The following is a 16,379-nucleotide window of genomic DNA, read 5'->3' on the forward strand; positions in this document are numbered from 1 at the left end:
ACCGGACAAGGGGGCGTGGCCCCTTCGGTTGCGCCCCATAAAAACTGTCCTTCGAACTACTACTCACCTCTTCCTAGACAACCCGACCACGCCCCCACTCCCGCTGCTGCCCACCTCCCTTCCTGCAAGGATAATAATAAATTTTCAATCAGCAAATTGATGTCGTGATTCGCAGCGTATTGGAATCGAAGTTGAGATGGGAATGGTCAAGTAATCATTTAGCGGCAGATTGTCCAAGCTGTTATCTATATTAAAGTGATTGCCATTATCTCCCCTGCTGATTACTTGCCATTGTTCGGTGGATGTTTTGCGTTCGCATTGCATCTATTGACTAAAACTGCGATTAGGGCTCGAACGATTCGCAGTTGATTTACTGCACTCTGCTGTGATGTGATGTGTTGTGATTTTGTTGGAAAGTGAAGTTTCTTCTTATCGCTGGTATAAAAACGCCTTTTAATTTGTATTCATTTAAAGTGTTTATTGATTTAAAAACACCACTTAAAACATATGTACATATGTATAGTATATATAGTTTATTTGCTTATTGAGTTGCTGTTTAGGGCTGTTGGTTTGTAGGCTCCAACACGGCGAGTGGGTTGCGTGGTTTCCGTTTTTGGAAATTTATGGCATTTCCCTCTTTGATTTCCGCACTCAAAGAGCCCTACCGAAACTGCCGGCCCCGCTTTTCCGGTCGCCACTCCCCGGTATCATAATGACTGAATGATTGGTTCTCTGTATTCGTATCTGTATCTCTATCTGTATCGGGATCTGGAGCTGGAGCTGGAGCTGAAACTGGATCTGGATGGGATGGATGGGATGTTGATGTTGATGTTGATGTTGCCGGGCCTCCAAATTGCAAAATGATATAATTCAATGAGAGTTGATTAAATTATCAGACGAGCCACTGGCCTCCGGACCTGCAAGTTGCTGTCGTGCTTCCATGTTGCTGCTACTGCTGCTGCTACTGCTGCTACTGCTGCCTGTGTGCCTTGTTAATGAAATTTTCCGCTCCTTTGGCAGAGGCTCTCGTATCTGTGTGCCAGTGCGCCTGTGTGTGTGTGTGCGTATTGTTTACACCCGGGCGCCTGTGTGTGTGCCACTGTGTGTGTGTGTGCTGCCATTTATTATTGCAAAATGCTGCTGGAGCCGCTGCTGCTGCAGCAGCCCTTTTGTCTGTTGTTGTAGCTGATGATGGTGACGTTGACGTTGCATGATGAAATAACAAACCGGATTAATTTGATTTTGCAGCCAGAAAAGGGCCAAGATCCCGATTGCCAAGGCTTTCAAGCTCCCGAGCTCCCGAGCTGCCAAGTTTCCCAGTTTGCGAGCTGCCGAGCCGCAGGGTCCAAATTCGGAGGCTGATCCTTGCCAGGAGCAAAGTATCCGGGTGTGTGTGTGAGTGTGTGCGTAAGTGTGTGTGGAAATTAATTTGACATCCGCTGGCGGCACTCCGGTGCACAGTGGAGGGTAATTTCGGGGACCGGATATCGGATTTATTTGCAGCTCCACGCCCGAGTAATCCAACTAAATCGCACGCTGAGTCACGGGTCACACTCGGTACAGTGCGAGTCAGTGCTGTAAGTGCATTGCGGCGCCGGTAGCTGCTATTCTGACTCATGATCGTTTACGACTAATAATAAACTTAGACATAGGTAATGAATCATTGGAATCGAACAGCCTAGACATCCTTAGAGCAAGTTGCTTAACAACTGAACTTAAACTGCTGAAACGTAGTGTAGCCAAAAAGGCGGCACTTTGCCAAAAAGAACTCCGCGACGAGCTGCACATTTTCCGGGCTGCAACGTAACGCACTGAGTGGCTGCCTTGGAAAATATATGCATTTAGTTTCGGAAGTCAGAATTCGGCTCTGCCAATTTCTCAGCAAGTGCATGTCCAGGATTTATGGGGCTCCTGGTAGGCAAGCAGGACTTGGTGACAGAGCCCCAAGCCAAATCACTTTATCTTCGTTCCACGGCGAACTTGTTTTTCCATTTTTCCATTTTTCCATTTTTTTCCTTTCTGGTGATTTTCTTTTGGGTGAAATGCCACGCCCAGTTGCCCACTTAACCCGCGATTTGCACAATCCGTGAGGTTAAGGCTGGGATTTGGAACTCGGAACTTGGAAGTTGGCTGGTCTTCCTGGTTCCTGGCCTCTCGGTGCCTGATTCTTGGCCAACGAATTCCTTTTAGCACCCCCTTAGTTTTCCATTTTGCCCACTCTGCTGCCTGCTTTGCCTACTTTGCATATATTGCTTTTTTATTATAAATCTTCCTGCTGCTGCCACTTCCAAGAGCCACTTCAGTTCGGGGCTCTTTAGCTTCGTCCTCGTCCTCGTCGTCGATTTCACATTGCTGGTGGGCAATCTTTGGTGTCTTTCACCCCCTGCCACCCCCTGTCAGCAAACCGCCCCCTTTTGCGTACATGACTAATAGCAGAACTAAACGATTTGATGGACCAGAAAAATGATGACTTCTTTTTCAGTGCAGAGGGTCCGGATACCGAGATACCGGGATACAGGGATACAGGGCAAGGATACAGGCATTCCGAGGGTGGCTGCGAGCTGAATTTGAATCCTTTGGCCGCTCGTCTGTGTGGCAAATCCTTTTATTGTGACAGTTGTTGTTGCTGGTTGTCTGGTTGGTCTGCTTGGTCTGCTTGGTCTGGTTGCCTTTTGTGAACAACATTTAATGTTTTCATATTATTATCTTTGTTGTTGCCGGCCGAGAATCGGTTTAATGTTTCGGAAGATAATCTAATTTGGTCACTTATATGCGAATATGTATATCATTTGCCATTATGTGTGTAGTGGCAGCGAGTGGGATGTGGAACGCCGCATGTGTGTGGGATGTCGATGGTGTCGCATTGATGTTGCCAACCATCGCTGGTTCTCCTGATTTTAGGGGATCTACTGATAATATATAATTCATTAATAAAGTTCCTACTGAACATTGTTCTCTTTGGAGAATCTGACAGTAATAATACTTGGTAAGGACCAAATAAAAGTTCAATAGTGAATAGAAGACCCCTTTTCTACGTGTTAACCACACCACTGCCTCACAGGTTCGACTTCAAGGATGTACATACAAGTTTATATGTATGTATATATAAGTATTTGGGGCAGCCGAGAGGTTTATGGTCCAAGTATTAGCATTTAAAAAACATTCCATTTACATTTTTTCAATTTGAATGAGCTTTTTTATTTAATAATTCGCAATTTGCATTGCATTTGCCCAACGACTAGAGTTGATAGCCATTGGCCACTGAGGAGGTCGCTGTCCATATGGCGAGACACTTTATGCGAATGAATAATACGCGCAGCGAAAAATGTATGTCCTACTTGTCATAAGCAACATGTTTAATTTGTGCTTTAACTTTGCAGGTGTGGTTCCAGAATCGACGCGCCAAGTGGCGCAAGACGGAGAAAGTCTGGGGCGGCAGCACAATAATGGCCGAGTACGGACTCTACGGGGCCATGGTGCGGCACTCGCTTCCCCTGCCGGACACGATCCTCAAGTCGGCCAAGGACAACGACGCGGTGGCGCCCTGGCTACTAGGTATGGAGCAGAAATGTAAATGCAACAATCATATCGAAACTACCAATCTATCAATCTACCAAACTATAGAATAGCTATATCTCGAAGCCTTTTTCCCCTTTGGTTTTCCTTTTCATATGATTTATTTACTGCGCACTATATGATGTTTAAAGTTGGTTTCAATGCTGAAAGCTTCAGTGTTCATTGATAGTCGCGCTTTATGAGCGAATCTATTTTATTCGCCAGTCTTTTCACTTGAATTCAGTGTTCTATAGATCGCACACATATGTATCTGTATCTGTATCTGTATCTGTGTATCTGTGTATCTGTGTATCTGCGAGCCTTGAGGAGGGTTTAATTAAATTTCGAGCCGCACAAAGGAGCACGGTTCGGGGATTATAAACTCGGATAGATAGATAGCGGACGGGCCGAGAATTGTGAGCATATTTGGCGAGCATGTCCAACGACGCTTTTCCGCTGCCATTGCCGTCATATGTTGCGCACATTTCCCGGGAATGACTTTGCGGATTATCCGGGTATTCCCTGGTATTCCCCAGTACAACCCAGCACAAGTGTCGCTGGTTCGGGGTGACTGGGCTCCTTTATTCGTTAATAATCGCTTAATAAATGCAAAATGCACACGCGACAAGGACGAAGGACGCAGAACGCAGGATGAGGGTTCGCCACCGAATTCCCGCTTTATTTGGCATTTATCGTTTATCTATTTCCATTGCTGCTGGGGTGGCGCATCGACGACTGGGTTGGGTGGGTTTTGTGTGCCTCAGCGCACTTTACGAGCCGTCTGACTCGATAATTAATTCCCAAGTAGCCGTGGCCAAAGGTTTGCTCGAACTTAAGTGGCTTATCGAGGACTTAGCGGCTCCTTGGCCGGGGGAATCAGCGCAATTGGGACTGGAATAGTTTTTAATTAAGTCGATATGTCAAATTAGTTGGCAATTGATGGGGCCGCAAGCGTGCGACATTGAGCCCTCAATTGATATTAACTGCAATATTTTGGCAGCACATTCATTTTGATTTACCGGTAGCGAGCTAAACATTTAAGTTTTTCCACATGCCACAGATACTTGTATAGAATATCACAAGCCTTTATTTCGTGCCAACCAACATTATTTATGAGATAATCCCAACTTCCCCCTGAACCTGAAAGTGCTCACCACTGACTTATGTACGTACTTACTCTTCCGCCGCAGGCATGCATCGCAAGTCGATCGAGGCGCAGTCGGCGCTGAAGGACGACTCGGGGGTGAGCGACCACGAGGACTCGGCGGGCTCGAAATCGGCCCACTCGGAGGACCTATCCCGCTCCCGCTGCCGCACCCTCAGCTCCTCCACCGAATCGCTGAACGTCGTCAGTCCAGCGCCCAGCAGCTGCCCCACCTCCGCCTCCACCTCGGCGCCGCCCACTTCGACCAGCGGCTATGCGGGCGCAGCCTCCTCCGCGGCCACCACGCCCACCGGGGCGTCCACCACCAACAGCTCCGGCAGTCCCCACATCGAGCTGGGCTCCCCCTCGCCGCAGCAGCAGCAGCAGCTGCAACTGCAGCAGCAGCAGCAGCAGCAACAGGCATCGCTCTACTTGGGCGGCGGCGCGGGGGTTAGTGGCTGTGCTCCGCCCAGCTATCATCCGCTGCTGGACGCCGCCAATGCCGCTGGTGCCGGAGCGGCGGCCTCCAGCAAGGACTTCCACATGATCATGAACACCGCCGTGGCGGCTGCAGCAGCAGCTGCGCAGCAGCAACATCAGCAACATCAGCAACAGCAGCAACAGCAGCATCAGCAGCATCAGCAGCAACAGCAGCAGCAGCAGGTTACGGCGGCAGCACCTGGATTGCATGCCCACAACTTGGCCGCCGCCCTCATGGAACACGATCCGGATGCCTTCAGGTGACACATAGTGCTCGGACACCAGGGTGTACTTCTGGACAATGCAACAACATTATTTGTTTTTTATTTGTTTTGTTTTGTTTTGTTTTTTTATTTGGTAAATGTACTGAATGTGCTGCATACTCGAGATTTACTTTACCCTCCACCGAAAAGTGCGTGAATTTGTATTGAAATACGGCATTATCATTTGCAGAAACAACTCAATCGCCTGTTTGAGGGCCAAGGCGCAGGAGCACCAGGCACGACTCCTGAACAACGGTGGCCTCTTCCTGCAGGTGCGCCGGTTTGCCCAGGGTCAGGCGCAGCTCCAGGACCCAAGTGATATGCTCAAGCTCAGCGAGGAGTACAACAACAACAACAACAACAACAACAACAGCCCCATGCCCATTTCGCCCGCCCACTCGACTGCCACTACGCGAGCCAATGTGAAAATGGAGCTGACCGCCAATGGAGGATCGATGAAAAACTGCGAGGACGCCTAACGGAAGCGCCAAGTTCGCTTCATCTAAGCTGCCCAATTGCAAATGCTATGACCCCAAAGTGCACCAAAACCAAAAATGAGAAGTAACCCTTTTTTTTACTAGACCTAAGAAGCATTTACGTCTGTAGATCTGTAATCGAAATAGTAGTTTTAAACAGCAGCACTGGCTGGCTTAAGGTGTAAAAATACGAAATCGGAATATTTTAATATTAATTCATCAGCGAAAATATTTTTTTATTTTCCAACATCAATTTGGGCACCAACAAATATATATAATAGTTAACCGATATGGCTGAAATAAAAGTTCGAATATGTGACAAATATTCTGGCATTCTTTGTTTTCGTTCAATGGTGTAGAATGTACAAATGTAATGTAATAAGTAAGACGACAGTCGAATGTATAGTACATGTACGATGTAAGGAAGTCAACAAATTGTCGAACATTTAAGATTTGTGTAGAACGAACACTCCGTGTAGAATGTGTGCGACATGTAAATTAAGTGCAAACGTAAGGTCGCTCTACATCGCTCAAAATCGACAAAATGTAGTTTAAAAATATATACGCCTTGGGGGTAAGGCGCCATCTAGCGTTGGTGCGAGTCGTCGGCAAAGCAGTGCATTGATCAGAGTGCGCCCGGCGTCGGCAAGTAAGTGTCGCCAATCTATTCTAGTTAATTCGGAAGTCTGGAATGGCTCAGCGCACTAAATTGCCGTCGATGTCATCCGCACATAGAACCCGAGTGTGAAGGGCCAGGTTCAAGTCCCATCTTGAGTCCTTTACAGGAACGCGCTTTTAACTGTGGGTGATAAAAACTTACAAACACAAACACAATAGACAAACATGAAAAATAAAAGCTTTTAAAATTCATTTCCCCTCTGTTTCCGCCACGCGATATTGTCTAAATTTAAAATGACAGTTATACGCGCCGAGTGAGGGGGAAGATTAAAAAGTTCTCTGATAGGAAGCTGATCAAAGTCGATTGAGTATTAATATTCTAGACATCAGTGCCAATGACGAGAAACAAAAACAAACCTCTTTTTTTAATCGAAATTATTATTATTATAATCGAATAATTAAAAAAGTATTTTATTTATTTGCTATCCATCTGGTTAAGGAGAAAGCTAGTTCTCCGCTAAAAGCGTAGATCTTAGGATCAGCGTGCCCATCAATTATTTTCGCACGTTCGCAGGAATCTTTGATTAATACATTTAATTGAATTTTAAACCTAACTTAAATATTTTATAGTTTGCATTTGAATTTTCTAATATCTTCTTTGCTTTTCAGGTCGTAGGCTGCGCGAAAATTTATCAGTACTTACCATAAATATCTGTACTTACCATAAACATTAAATACATACCTGTAAACAATGCATGAAATAAAATATTTTATTGAACAAAAAAAGTTTTTTTTTGGGGCTTACAATTTGCCTGAAAGTATGCAGCGTTTTTCTTACATATTTTAAGCAATACACAAAGTTTAGACATTATCCGTTGCATACTTTCAGGGTGCTGATTTCAAGCGTTAAAGTGTGTTGCATACTTTTGGGCTGCGACATTTATGGTTGTCAGCTGCTGGAAAACAACCGTTAGGTTGCACCATCGAACTGATCGCCGGTCACCTACTGACATTTCTGTTCGCCTGGTACTTCAAATCGAAAAATCACCAATTTTCTTCATCGCTGGAGCCGCCACAACCAGTTTTTTCGCCCAAAATTGCCAGTTTTACCGATGCTGAATACCAGGCGAACAGAAACAGATAGCAGGTCGCCGTCGATTGCTCCGAGTAATTCTAATCAGCTGTTCTAGGCTGCTCTCCTAGAGATGGGCGATGGCGCTGTTCTTGTGCACGTGTCACGAGCTTTGATCCGATAGACACGAAAGCTCCCAGTGCATTTGAATCGCCCATCCCTAAGTAAGCTTTAGTTTCAGCGATCAGCTGTTCGTTTCCACCTGCTATTCGATTCTGTTCGCCTGGTACTTCAAATCGAAAAATAACCAATTTCCTTCATCTCGGAGCGCCAAAACCATTTTTCTTCGGTCAAAATTGTCAGTTTTACCGATGCTGAATACCAGGCGAACAGAAACAGATAGCAGGTCGATTGCTCCGAGTAATTCTAATCAGCTGTTCTAGGCTGCTCTCCTAGAGATGGGCGATCGCGCTGTTCTTGTGCACGTGTCACGAGCTTTGATCCGATAGACACGAAAGCTCCCAGTGCATTTGAATCGCCCATCCCTAAGTAAGCTTTAGTTTCAGCGATCAGCTGTTCGTTTCCACCTGCTATTCGATTCTGTTCGCCTGGTACTTCAAATCGAAAAATAACCAATTTCCTTCATCTCGGAGCGCCAAAACCATTTTTCTTCGGTCAAAATTGTCAGTTTTACCGATGCTGAATACCAGGCGAACAGAAACAGGTAGTAGGTGGTAAACGAACAGCTGATCGCTGAAAGTAAAGCTTACTTAGGGATGGGCGATTCAAATGAATCGTTCGTTCTTGTGCACGTGTCACGAGCTTTGATCCGATAGACACGAAAGCTCCCCGTTCATTTGAATCGCCCATCCCTAAGTAAGGTTTAGTTTCAGCGATCAGCTGTTCGTTTCCACCTGCTATTCGATTCTGTTCGCCTGGTACTTCAAATCGAAAAATAACCAATTTCCTTCATCTCGGAGCGCCAAAACAAACCATTTTTCTTCGGTCAAAATTGTCAGTTTTACCGATGCTGAATACCAGGCGAACAGAAACAGGTAGTAGGTGGTAAACGAACAGCTGATCGCTGAAAGTAAAGCTTACTTAGGGATGGGCGATTCAAATGAATCGTTCGTTCTTGTGCACGTGTCACGAGCTTTGATCCGATAGACACGAAAGCTCCCCGTTCATTTGAATCGCCCATCCCTAAGTAAGGTTTAGTTTCAGCGATCAGCTGTTCGTTTCCACCTGCTATTCGATTCTGTTCGCCTGGTACTTCAAATCGAAAAATCACCAATTTGCTTCATCTAGGAGCGCCACAACCAATTTCTTCGGCCAAAATTGTCAGTTTTACCGATGATGAATACCAGGCGAACAGAAACAGGTAGTAGGTGGTAAACGAACAGCTGATCGCTGAAAGTAAAGCTTATTTAGGGATGGGCGATTCAAATGAATCGTTCGTTCTTGTGCACGTGTCACGAGCTTTGATCCGATAGACACGAAAGCTCCCCGTTCATTTGAATCGCCCATCCCTAAGTAAGCTTTACTTTCAGCGATCAGCTGTTCGTTTCCACGTGCTATTCAATTCTGTTCGCCTGGTAGCTGAAATTCAGAAACTTCGCCATGCGGCAGTTTTTCGGCCCGCTGAAAAAGAAAACAACAACAACTACGCATGCAAATGAAACCAGGTTATGTTTGTTTTTGTCTCAATATAAATTTATTGATCTTGTTGCTCATCTAAAAAAAAATACAATACAATAAAGTAAAATAAATGCTAATAATAACTTTAACTGTACAATTGCTAATGCTGCTTCGAACAGAGCCGATGGAATCGCTTGGTTATTTCGCGACCTTTATCCCCCGGCGATCCTTCGGCGATCCTTCGGCGATCCTTCGGCGATCCTTCGGCGATCCTCCGCAGAATAAGGGCAGGGCAACAAACTCAACTCATCTCTTTAAAATTTCAGCCGCCAGGATATTATTTTCGCTGCTAAATCGGCCAGTTTTTCGTTTCGCACACCAGGCGAACAGAAATCTCAGCAGGTGACGGCAAGTCCCAGCAGATATCATAGAACGAGACAACTAGCTTATATTTCCATGATGGCTGTCCCTTTCATCTCAGCAGGTGACGGCAAGTCCCAGCAGATATCATAGAACGAGACAACTATCTGATATTTCCATGATTGCCATCCCTTGCATGCTTTCAGGCTCTAAAGAGAAATGCCGTTACTTTGCAACGGAACTCAGATCAGAGATGCGCAGTCACATTGTGCACTTGGTGCTTCACGCGTTTATCACGAGATTTGCACGACAATCACGATATAATTAAAATGTCTCATGTGGTTGTTGGGAGCGTGACAAGAAATCAGTTACACGCGAGCATCTCTATTTTAGGCAAAAAAAAGAGTCGTTGGCTACCTACTATGATTTTTGTTCGCCTAGTACTTAAAATCGGAAATCTCTTAAATTTCTTTAAAATTTCAGCCGCCCGGATATTATTTTCGTTGCTAAATCGGCCAGTTTTTCGTTTCGCACACCAGGCGAACAGAAATCTCAGCAGGTAACGGCAGGTGCCAGCAGATATCATAGAACGAGACAACTAGCTTATATTTCCATGATGGCTGTCCCTTTCATCTCAGCAGGTGACGGCAAGTCCCAGCAGATATCATAGAACGAGACAACTATCTGATATTTCCATGATTGCCATCCCTTGCATGCTTTCAGGCTCTAAAGAGAAATGCCGTTACTTTGCAACGGAACTCAGATCAGAGATGCGCAGTCACATTGTGCACTTGGTGCTTCACGCGTTTATCACGAGATTTGCACGACAATCACGATATAATTAAAATGTCTCATGTGGTTGTTGGGAGCGTGACAAGAAATCAGTTACACGCGAGCATCTCTATTTTAGGCAAAAAAAAGAGTCGTTGGCTACCTACTATGATTTTTGTTCGCCTAGTACTTAAAATCGGAAATCTCTTAAATTTCTTTAAAATTTCAGCCGCCCGGATATTATTTTCGTTGCTAAATCGGCCAGTTTTTCGTTTCGCACACCAGGCGAACAGAAATCTCAGCAGGTAACGGCAGGTGCCAGCAGATATCATAGAACGAGACAACTAGCTTATATTTCCATGTTGGCCGTCCCTTGCATGCTTTCAGGCGCCCGTTGACCAATAAGGAAAAAGCTCTAAGGAGAAATGCCGTTACTTTGCAACGGAACGCAGATCAGAGATGCGCAGTCACATTGTGCAGTTGGTGCTTCACGCGTTTATCACGAGATTTGCACGACAATCACGATATAATTAAAATGTCCCATGTGGTTGTTGGGAGCGTGAGAAGAAATCAGTTACACGAGAGCCTCTCTATGCCAGCAGGTATCATAGAACGAGACAACTATCTGATATTTCCATGATGGCCGTCATTTGCATGCTTTCAGGCAGGAGCAAAGCCGTAACTTGGCCGCACAGCTAAATTAAAGACTGTTTTGTGATGCTAATAAACATTACTAACTATCCCTATCACTACTTTTTTGATTTAAAATGTCAAAAAAATAGAATCCTTATATTAGACTTTATTTATTTATTTAGACTTTAGACAATTATAAAAAATGCGAAAATAACTAAAAATTGTGGTATCGGGTGTTTTAAAGGCAAGGACGACAATTACCGGCTGCCCCAGAGATAAAATACGGACGCTGAAAATGAAAAGTAATGCCAGAAACGAAGAGCAGAATACAAAAACGAAATAAAGCAACAGCCGATGAAAGATGAAGGCGGCAAGAAAACGGCCGAAGATGCCTTCATGCCATCATTTATTTTGGCCGCATTAGCATCCCAAAGCGTTTGCATAGCTGTGGTAAAGGGGGGATGGCAACGGGGGGTTCGAAAGTGGGCCAAAACCTGGCCAAGGGGGTGGGAATGGGTGCTAGGCCCGCATTTCAGCGCGTCATTTGGCCACCGCAGTGTTTGGCCTGAATGGAATGGATTGGCAATGCCGCAAAAGCGTCCAAAGAAAAGCGTAACAAATTAAAAAATATCCTCCTTACAACAATGTTAATTTGCCCCAGCCAAAGTATACACTAATATTTAAATCGTTTCACATTAAGTATAGATCAGCGATAGTAACCAGTAATATATATATATTTGCTGAAAGTGAAATGGAACTCAAGAACTAAAAAACTACTATGGAATATATGACGTATTTTTAGAGAATTTGGTTGACCTTTGCTTTGGGATTATGCAATTTGGACCACAAAATTTTGCCAAGTGCAGGACCAAGACAGATAAATTGCACAAAGAACGGCGACTTGACTTTGATTAAATGCGCGTTTGATTTGAGAATGATTTCATTAATTAAGGACGCTGCTCCCCCGAACCCACTTAAGTACGATTTGTAATTTGGGCAACAGTTATCATTTGAGCCAGATCCTGTGATGATTACGGCCTTTATGCGCAACTTTATTCACTTGCCATCCATTAATGTTTCATCGCAGATATGTATGTATGTTCGCAGCTAATTAGGCCAGAAGGGAATTATGAAACAGCCCAGCATTGCCATGGCACACTTTCCAATTGAACTGCAAACCACGAACCTATGAATGGAAAAAGAAAATGTTTTAAGCTAGTTGACTTCCAAATTGCCGGCTGCATAAATCATTTGCGGGCAGGAAGTGCGGACCCTCGACATTTCCACAAATTCAATATGAACTCGGTCCACACGATTGCATTTCAATCACTCAAGGATTGACCCCTTGCCTCGCTTTTCCGCTTCCCCGCTTTTTCGCTTTTCCACTTTTCCACTTACCCGTCTTGCCCGCCTTAACCGCCTTACCAGCCGGCCGAAAGGAGGCTGACTAACTGGCAAACAAGACTAATTAATTTCACTTTACGTGACTTGCATGGCCGAGAGCGTCGATGGCGGGGCAGAAATTATGGCACATTAGGTATGGGAAGTGTATGGGAAGTGCTAAGAGCTGGCGACGGAGAAATAATTAAATGATCATTTGGCTAAGAGGGCGAGGAAGCAGCGCAAAAAATTATCTACTTACACCAAGCGTGGGCCAAGACCTTCATAGATATATCAATTAAATGGAGCTCGTATGGCAAACAAATTACCCTTTAAAGGACATGCCATTCACTGTGCAAATAGCCAATAAGTACACAAGGCAACACTCGCAGCACTTTTCAGGGTTGCCAACTGCACTTGCAAAGCGACAGTGTGGGAAATCCCTCTATTATGCCTGCAATGCGGCTCCGTTTATAAACATTTATTATGTTTTTTTTTTGACGTAAAAGACATGAATATATTTAGCGCTCTTCATTACGGTGTTAAGCGTACTTGGCTGAAAATTTGCTTTTGCTCGGCGAACAACTAACTATGAATAAATCGTGGCAGAAATAGACAAGAATGGTGGCAAAAACTTCACCAAACTGGCAACAAAAGTAATAATAATGAGGCGAGAGCCCCCAAAAACAACACCAACAAAAGACGAGCCAAGTGCTTTTTGTGGGCGTTGGGCGGTGCTTGCTGCTTGGTGGGTTGTAGGTGGTGGGTGGTGGTTAGGTACTTGGTGGGTGGTTGAAAAGATTTGAAAAGGCAACAATGGCAACCGCTTACAGAGCACCGAAACCAAAACGAAAATGAAAACAAAATCAGAAACAGATAGGGGGGCACCATAGTGTTGTACCTGTTTATTTTCAGTTTCAATGCGGATAAGGTAAACAAAGGTGTGCAGGTTGGCGATATCTTTTTCATGGAGCGCCGCTTGCAAAAATTCTATTCGGCTGAATGTTTGCTGAAAATAGCCTGTTGTGCAAGCAAACATGGTCACATGGTGGTTCCGAGTAGTAAATAAATAAATAAGTAATAGCCTCGGGTAAATGACCTTTTGCGAAAATGAAACCGTATACAATGTACATGTTCGCTTGCACGATCAACTCTTTATTAAACAATTGAAATTCAAATTCAATTTAAGCATATGAATAAAGTGTTATCGTTACAAAAAAAACAAACCACTTCGTTTACACATTACATTTAGGTATTTTTTATTCTTCCAATGCAAAACATTTAGATGTCTATTAATACAACAATTCAGTGGTCATGAAAAAAGCATTGTGCTGCGGATCGATATTAAACTAACAACTTCACTTGTGACACGCATATATTATGCACTTAATAGAGGTAAAAAAAATCTGTACAAATATATATAGTATATATACACAACTATGTATGCTGGTTGTATATACATATGTATATTCACATATATTCACGCTTTGTTAACCAGTTATCAGAGGAAGGGAAGAAGCAGAGCCAGAAGGCACAATACAACTTATCTCTTTGGAATTTGCTCTCTTGTTATTGTTAGTGGCTTCTCTCGCCTTCTGCTCGCTATTATATCTAGGTTATTGCTCCGATCGACTGGCTTTATCTTCTTCACTTCTTGACCTATATCTAGCGACTATATTAGATAACACATACGGTAACTGTGCTGTTCCCGCGACAAAAGCTTGCCACAATTCCAAACTTCAGACTTAAATGCTCCAAGCAAACGCAAGCGATACTCGCTCTCTCAAACTCACACACACATACGCACACGCGCTCACAGATACGCGTTCGCACACAGATACTCGCTCTCTCACAAATACACATACACACACACACACACACTTAGTAAGCCTAACGCAGAAAGAGCCACCAAAAGCTGAAGCCAAGTCTATATCGTCTGGGTGGCCACCTCCCGCTGGCGACTGCGCCTATAGTTTCCATAGGCCTCCAGTCCGTTGATGCAAAATGCTGTCAGGCCGAAGAACTGCAAGGTAGTCAGAGAATAGAGGGTATTAGTCGGGTCTACAGGGAGTTACTCGCAGCGAGTGGGTGAATCAGATGGTGGTGGCCCAGTGTTCGAGGTATCTAATAGATATTTGCTGGAACACTGAGCCAACCACTGAGTTACTGAGCTACTGAGTTACTGAGTTACTGAGTAACCACTCACCGCCGCCGCCGTGTAGGCGCCAATGTCCAGGGAGAGGACGAGTCCGGAGGCCGCGAAGTAGGCCAGGGCCAGTGAGGAGTGCACCGCCAGGGACCAGAGTGTGTGATCGCAGCGGCAGAACTGGCGCTGCCACAGCCGCAGGTATCTGGCCAGGAGCAGGCAGCCGGTGGCCACGAATCCGATGGTGACCACCGCCAGGTAGAAGCTGCCGCGGAAATTGCTCACGCGCACCGGTCCGCAGATGATGCACAGCATTCCAACAAAGCTGCACAGCTGAAACACACGCACACACATACATGCATAAGTTGGGAGGGGTGGGGGTTGGGGGTTGGGGGTTGGATACACAATGGCACATGTGTGTAAGGCTAATTACCAAACAGGCCAGCTTGCACAGGCCCGGCATGCTGAGCAGGTACTTGCGATCGTAGTCCTGGGTTCCCGTGAGCGACATCGTGGCAGCTATGGATACAAGCGATTCGGATGCAGTTACTCCAGATTCTTCAGCCGGATGGATGCCACTGAATCGAGCAAATATACCGAAAATACAGTCAATATAGCGAATATAGCGATTATAGCGAAGCGCCGCTGACTAATTCATATTGCGCTCGCCAGCACGCACAGAATGCCACTGAAGTAATACAAACAACACTGCTCGCAAACACTCAGCATTCTCCCATCTCCCATCGTTACACTCGGCGAATAAAACAGCGCGAGAGAGAGAGAGAGAGAGAGGGAGAGAGTGAGAGAGTAAGAGAGTGAGAGAGAGCAACACATGGCACAGTGGGACGGGAGTGGTCAATAAATCTAGTAGATACTAACTTGAAATTACACATATTTAAGACACAATTTTGTAAGATAGCTTTAATCGCTTTACCACAAATTTAGTTATTTTAGGAATTTTAATATTTTCAATACACGAATAAACTACATGGCTGCGTCCTAATTACTGTGGATTCCAGCTGTGTGTGTGTGGCACAGGTGAAGTTCATTTGAGTGGCCACTGGCCACACATCTTCGTTACATTATACTAATTTTCGTTGGAGGATGTTGAGGGGTGAAGAGCACGGCGTGACTCACTGACCTCCAGGGATATACTAAATACGAATACGAGTTTATGAGTATGTATATTCATCAGGCAAGGTGACGGTTACTGGGTGACGCTAAGCTTTTCATTCGTGTGATGTGATGTGCCGAGCTTTCATTTGTGGGGCATTACTTTGACAAATGTAAATTGGTTGCAAGGTTGTGCCCTTACCACTGTGCATTCGATTTTCCATCGCTATGTTGTTGCCAGCATCATTGCATTGTGCCACTCAAAACGGATTTGTTATCGTCTATGACCGAATCGCTTCTGGTTATTTCAATCGGAATAGCAATTAGCCATTGATAAAGTTACTAAGCGGATAAATCGCTGCACAAATCCGAATGCAGAATGCAAATGCGAGCCTCCCAAAATCAAATGCAATTTCGTCGTGATTCACATCGCAAAACGCAAACTGCCCACATCACATATCATATCACACCAAACGGAATACGTAAATACACAATCAATTGAGGGGCCAAAAAAAGTTTGACGAACTATGAACACTCTGCTCCACACGAAAATACTGAGCTGCACATACAACTGTTTCGTATATAATTTGTATGCATTTTTCGATTAATTCTCACTACTCACATTAAATCGTAAAAGCTCGAGCGTCTTTAAGATTCATAGACTCTTTTATAGGGTAGCAGTTGAAACATTCTGGCCCGACATCAAATTGAGTTATATTAATTGACATGA

At 44.7% G+C, this 16,379-nt stretch overlaps 2 protein-coding genes across 4 annotated transcripts in view; one reads left to right on the forward strand and one right to left on the reverse strand.

Moving 5' to 3' along the window:
• Positions 1 to 6,178, forward strand: part of LOC120455866 (homeobox protein aristaless) — a 32,423-nt gene extending 26,245 nt beyond the window's left edge. The window contains exons 4-6 of one of the 2 annotated variants that reach the window (XM_039642338.1): positions 3,381 to 3,570; positions 4,746 to 5,439; positions 5,633 to 6,178. In XM_039642338.1, coding sequence (XP_039498272.1) covers positions 3,381 to 3,570; positions 4,746 to 5,439; positions 5,633 to 5,921 — 1,173 coding nt within the window. In that variant the 3' untranslated portion in view covers positions 5,922 to 6,178. The remainder of the gene's footprint in view (positions 1 to 3,380; positions 3,571 to 4,745; positions 5,440 to 5,632) is intronic. The other variant, XM_039642339.1, reaches the window with a different exon arrangement.
• A 7,442-nt stretch (positions 6,179 to 13,620) lies between these two features.
• Positions 13,621 to 15,996, reverse strand: LOC120456945. Of its 2 annotated transcripts, XM_039644085.2 has the most exons (4): positions 15,852 to 15,996; positions 14,970 to 15,114; positions 14,597 to 14,869; positions 13,621 to 14,413 (listed from the first exon to the last, which is right to left on the reverse strand). In XM_039644085.2, exons 2-4 carry the CDS (start codon positions 15,045 to 15,047, stop codon positions 14,318 to 14,320), a joined length of 447 nt encoding a protein of 148 aa, XP_039500019.1. In that variant the 5' UTR covers positions 15,048 to 15,114; positions 15,852 to 15,996; the 3' UTR covers positions 13,621 to 14,317. The 2 variants fall into 2 exon arrangements, with proteins under 2 accessions (XP_039500019.1, XP_039500018.1); XM_039644084.2 differs by lacking the exon at positions 15,852 to 15,996 and having other exon boundaries at positions 13,622 to 14,413; positions 14,970 to 15,221.
• Between the last annotated feature and the right edge of the window lie 383 nt (positions 15,997 to 16,379).

This window comes from Drosophila santomea, chromosome X, assembly GCF_016746245.2.
Source record: "Drosophila santomea strain STO CAGO 1482 chromosome X, Prin_Dsan_1.1, whole genome shotgun sequence".
NCBI lineage: Eukaryota > Metazoa > Arthropoda > Insecta > Diptera > Drosophilidae > Drosophila > Drosophila santomea.

Bases quoted from the DNA above. Each gene is read 5' to 3' on its own strand.
- LOC120456945 (XM_039644085.2), bottom strand. From the start codon at position 15,047: ATGTCGCTCACGGGAACCCAGGACTACGATCGCAAGTACCTGCTCAGC. The intron at 14,870-14,969 runs GTAATTAGCCTT...CGTGTGTTTCAG, and splicing joins TGTGCAAGCTGGCCTGTTTG to CTGTGCAGCTTTGTTGGAAT. The intron at 14,414-14,596 runs GTGAGTGGTTAC...ACTACCTTGCAG, and splicing joins GCGCCTACACGGCGGCGGCG to TTCTTCGGCCTGACAGCATT.